The 8136-nt window shown below is 36.4% G+C and overlaps 1 protein-coding gene across 4 annotated transcripts in view; it reads right to left on the bottom strand.

Moving 5' to 3' along the window:
• Positions 1-2721: 2721 nt before the first annotated feature.
• The window catches only part of pus7l (pseudouridine synthase 7 like), an 11430-nt gene continuing 6015 nt past the window's right edge, over positions 2722-8136 (bottom strand). For 3 of the 4 annotated variants that reach the window (XM_012958506.3, XM_012958509.2, XM_012958508.3), the window contains exons 6-9: positions 7120-7201; positions 5635-5903; positions 4611-4664; positions 2722-3104 (exon numbers count right to left, since the gene is read on the bottom strand). In XM_012958506.3, coding sequence (XP_012813960.2) covers positions 2772-3104; positions 4611-4664; positions 5635-5903; positions 7120-7201 — 738 coding nt within the window. In that variant the 3' untranslated portion in view covers positions 2722-2771. 4 annotated transcript variants of the gene reach the window in all.

Below are 8136 nucleotides of genomic sequence, written 5' to 3'. Positions count from 1 at the left end.
TACTAAAGAAGTAGGTCAGAAATGTTGAACATTATGTTTTGGCCTTCTGTAAAGACCAAGGCAACCACAGCCCTTTAGCAGGGAAGATTTGTGCTTTCAAAGATACCCCAGTAGCTCCCCATATTCTTTCCTGCTGATTTGCTGCACATGCTCTGTGCTACTGTCACTTACCTAAGCTTAGGGACTCACAATATACTGTATATATATATAATATAAATACCTTGATATAAGGCTGATTAGTAATTCATTTAGATTATTATAACACAGCAGCACTGAAACCAGTACAATTAGCATGGGAATGTTATATTTCCCCCTATAGCATCAGCTTATATGATAGGCCAGCCTCAGTTTCTGCTTGATAATTTATGGAGACCCCTTAACTCAGCTTCTCAACAACTGCTCAAAGCACGCTGAGCATATGCACGGTCCCTGACAGAATCCAAGATGGGAAGCTCCTGTGACAACTGTAAAGACGTATATCAATTAGTACTATAGAGATGCTGAAACTTTAATCCAGTGAAGTCTGTTTAGGATATTTCTAGCCATAGTTATCTTTAGGGTTTAGTTCTCCTTTAATACCCATAATGGACCATAATGTCCTGTATACTGTCATGCCACCAGTGATTCATGCACCAAACACTTGATCAGAATAAGAGATAGAAATAGAACGTGCCTGTGGAGGACTGGAATGTTCTAAACTAAAGACAGTGGTCACTGATATACTAAGCATAACTTCATGCATACTGTGACATTACATTGGTATTCATAGTGCTTGGGATAGTGGGCTTTGCAAAGCATCTCTGTATTAATCCAGCTGGGCTGAATAATAAGTCATTTATTTACTCTCTGTATTATTCATTCTTTATGCCACTAATATGCATTTTAAACCAGTTTTTACATAAAATACTAAATAGCTATTGTTCTATACACATATCCATCCATAACTGCTAGCACTCAAGAATTAAATTACTTTTTCCCCCCATCTCTCTCTCCAAGATTATTTACCCAAGTCCACAAAATGAGAACATTCTTTGGAAAATGGGCCCCATATAGTTCATTTTAGGAAAGTAACGGGAGTTGACATTAACAGCGAAGGGGAAAAAGTTAAGTTCATATGGGAGGCAGCCAAGAGTGTGGGAAAAAAATGAAGTGCCTATAAAGCAAAGGAAGAGACAGATAATCTAAAGGCAGGGGTGGGTAAAGGTAAAGTCAGAAATGCCATTAAGAGTTCATCTTTGGTTTTGATACCAAGAAGCTCCCTATCCCTAAAGATACAGAGACCAGATTGTGTGTAGGCATTGACTTAATACAAAGAGTCTTGGAACTTGATAAAGCAAAATGTATGGCTCATTTGATAATCCAAAGACTGATCTGCACTTAGTTATAATGTTGGATTACTCTTCACACGCCTTGTTGGCCCCAGGTTGTCCTTAATGTGTCTTTGTATGAACTCATAATAACGTTGTAGCATCTTTTTGTGCTCATTGCTTTGTGCATGTTGTTGTACATGTCTTGCCACCACACATTTTCTGCCTGACTTGATCCCAAGACTTACTTCCTGGCTTCTTTAGTTTTTTTTGGACTATGCCAGCACATCTTCTTGTGTGAGAATGCTAAACACACAGCATAGGCAGAAATCTATGTGAAGAGGGCCAAAATATCCTAAGGTTGTGAAGAGGGGAAGGAGGCTTAAATGTAAAAAGACACAGCACAAGGCTAAGATCTAGAGGAAATTGGCAAGATTCCAATGTAATACATATCATTATCACATCAATATTCATATGGTTCAACACATATGCCCAAATCAAAATAATCCTTCAGATGTATATCAGGCTTTCAAAAGTTAGTGACTTCTAACTGTGTTTGAACGAACTGTGTTACCACAACACTATTTAGGGTCAGATTGAAAATCTATCTCCTTCAGGTATGTAACCCACTAAAGGACTTTGGTATATCGCACACCATTCGCTTTAAAAGCAAACTGTAAAAGTGTATGTGAATCACTTTCTTTAGTTGGGATCTTTGTGTGCATCATGTCTTTACAATCTTATACAAGGTGAAAAGATACATTTTACCTGGATATTTATAACTATATTTCATAATATATTTCTACCATCTGAGTTTTATGAAGTACAAAGCTTTAAACCTATTTAAAACATATTTAAATAATTGTGTAACTGCACAACGTGAGCTTGAGCTCTGCAGTTGGGTGCCTTTCTGAGGTCTGTACAGCCACCTAGTGTCTGAAAAATATATAGGAAACGTAATCATTTATATAAGATGAATGTGATGGTAACTGGCATTGTATTTTTGTTAAATGTAAAGTGTAGTTACAAGGGATTGCATGGGTGTGACAGTGTACATAAAAAAACAGGCAATTGGCATTTACAATAATTTATAGTGAAATAAAGCAAATTATGAATGGTGGTAAATATAGTGAACCAAAGTTTTGACCTAGTCCAGTAACCATAATATCCAGAAGCCATAATATCCAGTAAGGAGTTTATGCGTCTAGAGCAGAACAATAGAAGCAAATATCTGATTATTCTGGAAGGTGTTTTCACATTATACTTTTTGAAAACAAAGAACACTATCCCAAATTCTTCAACTTACAACCTTATTATATTATTACTTCTTTTCTGAGTCTTTTAGATTTAACACTGGAACAAATCATACTTGCACGCACTATGGCTGAAGACATACAGGGAAACAAAAACAAAGAACATGTTTTGTATTTATTTTTAGATTGTATATTCTGTTCAAATGGTGAATCAAAAGTTACATTTCATCATCTCTCTTAGACAAACTGTTGCATAACAAGAAGAGTCAAGATCAAATTCCACTACAAAAACTGGCTTCAGTGAGACTCCTGCATCAGCAATCTTATTTTCAGTTCCTTTTGCTTGATCTTCAAAAGTCAGTTTATAAAATAAATCGTGAGGATATTTTAAAATATGTCTATAGCATCCAGGCACATTAAGCTGCAAGCTGCTAACTCGAAATGCGCATGACTGTAACCCAGCCTTGGCAAGAGTTTCACTATACCACTGTCCAATTTTATTGGTAGGATATTTAATACTGTAACCAGGCATAGGAAGCACAACCTTTGGGAGAAAAATGTTAAAGGAGACATTTTATTTAAAGTTCATATTCAGTTATAATATTCATCCTCCCTCAAAATGTGAAATGATGCAGAAAGAATGATGTTTTGAAAGCATTTTACCTCCTAAAACTGTCATTATATGAGAGCTGCAGAGACAACCTCTCCAGTTAGAAGCCAGAGTGTAATGAAACATGGGAGTGTCGCTTCAGTCTCCCACAGGAATTGGTTACAGCACTGACTGACAGGCTTTACTCAGCAGCAGCAGGGAAAACCCTTTCCTCCTTCTATGTCTCTCTGCTTGTGCTGCTGCCAGGGAGGGGGGGGAGAGGGGCCAGTAGAGCAGGAACAGACTGCCTGTGACATCGCTAAGCCCCGCCCACCCTAAGCATAGTCACTGCACTTTAAAGGTGGCCACACACGTGGCGATCTGCCGATCGTCAGATCTGCCACTAACCTTCAGCGCTGAAACAGGCAGATAAGGAGGTAGAAACAACAGGATTTCTACCTCCTTCTGCGGATTCAGCGCTGAAGGCAGATTTTGGTCAGGCGCCTTCTATGGCGCCCGATCAAAATCTTTTAACTGGCCCGATCGGCGAGTCGACCGATATCAGCAGGTTCCTGCGATATCGGTCGACTCGCCGACTTGCCATACACGCACCGAATATCGTACGAAACGAGGTTTAGTACGATATTATCGATGCGTGTATGGCCAGCTTAAGTAGGTGAGGTATTGTCATTAAAGTCTCTCAGGGCCAGTGGCCCAGAGCCACATACTGAAGAGTCTGGGTCTGAGTATAAGGTCTGGGTAGAGCACAGTTTTCAAGCAGTTATGGATATATTTGAACCCAAAGGTATTAAAATAAAAAAAAAAATATTTATGGTATATATCCCCTTTAACACTTTACTCAAAATGTTGAAGATACATCATAACAACTATTATTGTTTTTAAAGGGTAACTAAAACTACACACAGGAGTATGCTATGTAATGTAACTTATGCATAGGGCAGCTAATGACATTAGGAAGCATGCGTTAATTGTGCTAGCCATCAATGAGACATTTAGCATTCCAGAGTATACTGGAACCAAATTCAGGGAAAACTCTGACCAAGACATGGAGCTACAGCGACAAAATCAAAGGCAAGAATTTTTATTACCTCCCTTTGTGACATAACTTGTAACAAAAGTGAACAGGTAAATAAAAGTAATAGCTCCTCCCACCACTTAACTGGGGCTGTTACCTTTACACCTTTCACTTTTGTTACAAGTCATCTGACGAAAGGAGGCTTCTCCACCTCAGACATTATATCTCTTTTCACACTCTCTGGCCAAATAAAGAACCACTTCAACTGCAATTTGTGTGTGTGGTTCCTACTTTGTCCTACTGTTTGACCTGAACCTATGTCAGGTGTCTAGGGAGCTTCTGCACAACTATTAACATCTGCAACTTAGCGTGTGAGAACCACTGTTTACAGATTCTACAGTTCAGTCAAAAAATACATTACTTACTTGATCTATAGTGTATGCACTGGACTCCTCTTCTTCTGCTGTAACAATATGAACCTGCATAAATACAAATAAAGGCATTCCGTTATATTTTAATATTTTATTTTTTAATATTTTTTTAAATAATTTTTTAATATTTTATTATAATATTTTAGCACTTCCAAAAAGATCAGATAATGTGTGTGTATTATATATACTAGAGAAACCGGAGCACACCCTTTCAAAGGACAACTGCCCCAGGTGCTGGCCAAATTTTAGCAATACAAGAACAGAGTGCAGCACACACAGGGACTTGATGAAAAAGCAAAAAAAATTATTGAAAGAAATCCAACGTTTCGAGCACTAACATTGCTCTTCTTCAGGGTCATATATATATATATATATATATATATATATATATATATATATATATATATATATATATATATATATATATATATATATATATATATATATATATATATAGCACATATACAATTATCGAGTTGTGATTTTGTGCAGGTTCCTTTTTTTTATAATAGCGATAAAAAATGGAATCAAGATTTTGCCAGAAAAATAAAAAAGTAATAAAATTGTTCCATATGTGTGCACAAATATGTACAGTTTATTATATGACTATAAGTACATCAAAAGCTAAACCATGATCTATCAGTAGATAGTTCTATGTGGGTGCTTTCCATTATTCACCTTATTTTCTTTAATGTTTTGAGAACTCTCAGTACAATACAATAAAAAGATGCTTGTGAATATAGGACTTATCTAAAATCTAAGACCCACATCAGTAAACTCTAAGTACCCCCAGAACACACACACATATATATACCAGTTCAAAAGGACCCAGAAATAATATGATTCACTTGGAGTGTGGGTCCTTCTGAACTGGTATATACTCATTATTGACCCAGCCCCCGCTATACTCTAAGACCAGTTCAGAGTGAGAATGCATCACAGCATATATTTTACATACCTACAAATTTATATAATTTACAAAAGAAAATTTTCGATTTGTATACCCTCTGTCACTTACTAGTGAATTCTCATTAGCAGACTCATTACAGTCTACCAAATCTCCTTGCACAACCTTTGTTCCGTACAATGTAAACCTGTAGGATGCCGCTTCATTCCAGACTTTACTGCAAAATGCATGGATATAGAAGATGCGACTTGAATGGGGAAGGCTGAGCCATGCACGCACACATCCCTCATTATTCATTCCATATCTATTTATTGCTCGAAGCACCATTCTCTCTCGAATTTTGTAATGTGGCATTAAAGCAAGTGTTCCCTTTGCATCCACTAAAACAAAAAATAAGAATAACTGAATTACCTGTGCTACCATAATAATGTTTATCTTTGCATAAAAAAAAATTCTTATTGGGCTGCTACACCATAAACATACTTGGCAGAATTCTTTTACGGTGTACAACTATGAAGTCTGCTGCCTAGATGCTAGAGTAAATAACTTTAGTACCAAGACAAAAGTTTAGAAGACAGAACATAATAATAAAGACAGCATATATTCACTTGCAGAGGCAAAATAGGAAAGTCTAAAGTAAAGTGTGGTCTGTATTTATATGCAATTTTCCCAGGAATGAAGGGGCTCATTTACTAACCATCGATTTGGTATTTTAAACTCAATTCAGATTTTTTTCGGAAAAGTTGCAGAGAAAAAACGCTGCGGATTTTTTGAGATTTACTGTGTCTAAAGTGCTTAAAATCCAAATTTGACAGTTCATGTTGAAGTCAATGGCAAAAACCCCTTTCCTTGAAGTTCTTTCTTTTGTCTTAAAACTTTAGAGATTTTACTGGGTTTTGTCCAGGCCCGGATTTGTGGTGAGGCCACAAAAGCCCGGGCCTAGGGTGGCACAAATTTGGGGGCGGCATTCTGCCCAAGCCGCAAAGAATTTTTTCTCACATAGGGAGCAACGGGGACCTCTCCCCACGGCTCCGTATGTGAGTTTAAGTGGCCTCACAAATGCGCTTGTCGCGGGGACAATCTGATAAAATCAAGATTTTTCTCGGCAATAATTTGAAATTTGAGTTTTTTAGGACTTTTTTGGCAGCAACTTTTTTTTAGTAAATATTAGACATTCTTGAAAACGAGTTTAGTTGAATTTTAAAATTAAAAAAAAAAAGAGAAATTATGACGTTTTAGTGAATCTGGCCCTAAGTGTGAAGGGCCTAAGGGGATTTAAAATTGGGAGGTATATCAGTCTCCAGATCCCCTAAATCCAATTCCTAAACAATGTTTAGGAAAATCAAGATAAGGCAACCCAAACAATAAAGACAATGTCCATATTCAAGTAATATATTCAGTTCCATTCTAAATATACAATATCTGGGGTACTGGTACTCAATTTATAAATCAATTATACCTGATAACAAAATTGCCTCGGGCATCACCCCTATGTGATGCACTTCTCTAGGCACGGTAACTGCTCAGACTTGTGTGTCAAGCAGGTAGAACTGTAAAATGAGCAAGCAGTAATCTAAAAGTAGTCCTGATACTGACCAGTCTCAATAAAGTATTGTTTTGCATTATTAACAGGATCTTCACATGAATCTGGAGTAAGTAGTAACGTTACAGCCCTCTCCTAAAATAAATAAAACAAGTTATTTAGCAGAACATACCTGCATATGTACAACCATAATAGTATTTACCTATGAACCTTTACATCTTATATGACTGCTTCACAGAACCTTAAGAAACAAGGTTCTCACTATTCTTGTTTCTAACCATTCTTGTACAGTATTTGCGCCAATCTCATTCTCTATGCTGAAGACTCCTTAATGCCCAGTTGCATTTTCAACAATGTTGCTGTTAAAGGCATGGCTAAAATGTGTGTCTCTATTTCTCTTTTAAATAAAAACTTAAGTGGGCGTTTTCCTTTTATAGATTCATATACACACATATATACTCACTTATCACGGATTATGACTAGTTTTTAATTATGTGAAGCAAAAATGAATGCACACAGGCACATTATATCTTGCTCCTCTGATAGGATATTTAATACATATGCCTCTGTGGCAGAAAAAAACACAATATTACGTTTGTGTTTTTTAATTTATTGTAGTATCACACTGCCCATTGAAATATATATTGGATTGTTGCACCCTATATTTTTGTTTATTGGTGAGGATATTGAAAATGTGTTTTGGTCGCACAAAAATGTATAATATAATATGTTTATTATCTACAGCAGTAATACACTGATTATTGCAATTATAAATGTAGAAGTAGAAAAAGCTAGCACCGTCCACACTAACCATACACGTTCAAAAAAATAGCTGTCTATACTCTCACATTGAGATTAGATGGAATAGAGTAGAAGTATTGGGGTAACGTGCAACTGAAGTAAAATTATGTAAAGAAAAAGAGAAAAACAGGGAGACACGCTAGCAGGTGGTCCCTGTATAGACTTCAGAGCTTTGCACCGTTAATCCCAGGAAAAGGTAATAATTATTAACAGGTAGTTCACTTGATCAAAATAGGATAGGAAATTAAAACTTAACCTTTATTATTCAA

The sequence above is a fragment of the Xenopus tropicalis genome, chromosome 3 (assembly GCF_000004195.4).
Source record: "Xenopus tropicalis strain Nigerian chromosome 3, UCB_Xtro_10.0, whole genome shotgun sequence".
In the NCBI taxonomy this organism is placed as follows: Eukaryota; Metazoa; Chordata; class Amphibia; order Anura; family Pipidae; genus Xenopus; species Xenopus tropicalis.
The sequence above is the reverse complement of the archived record's forward strand: the minus strand, read 5'-3'. Positions and strand labels throughout refer to the sequence as shown.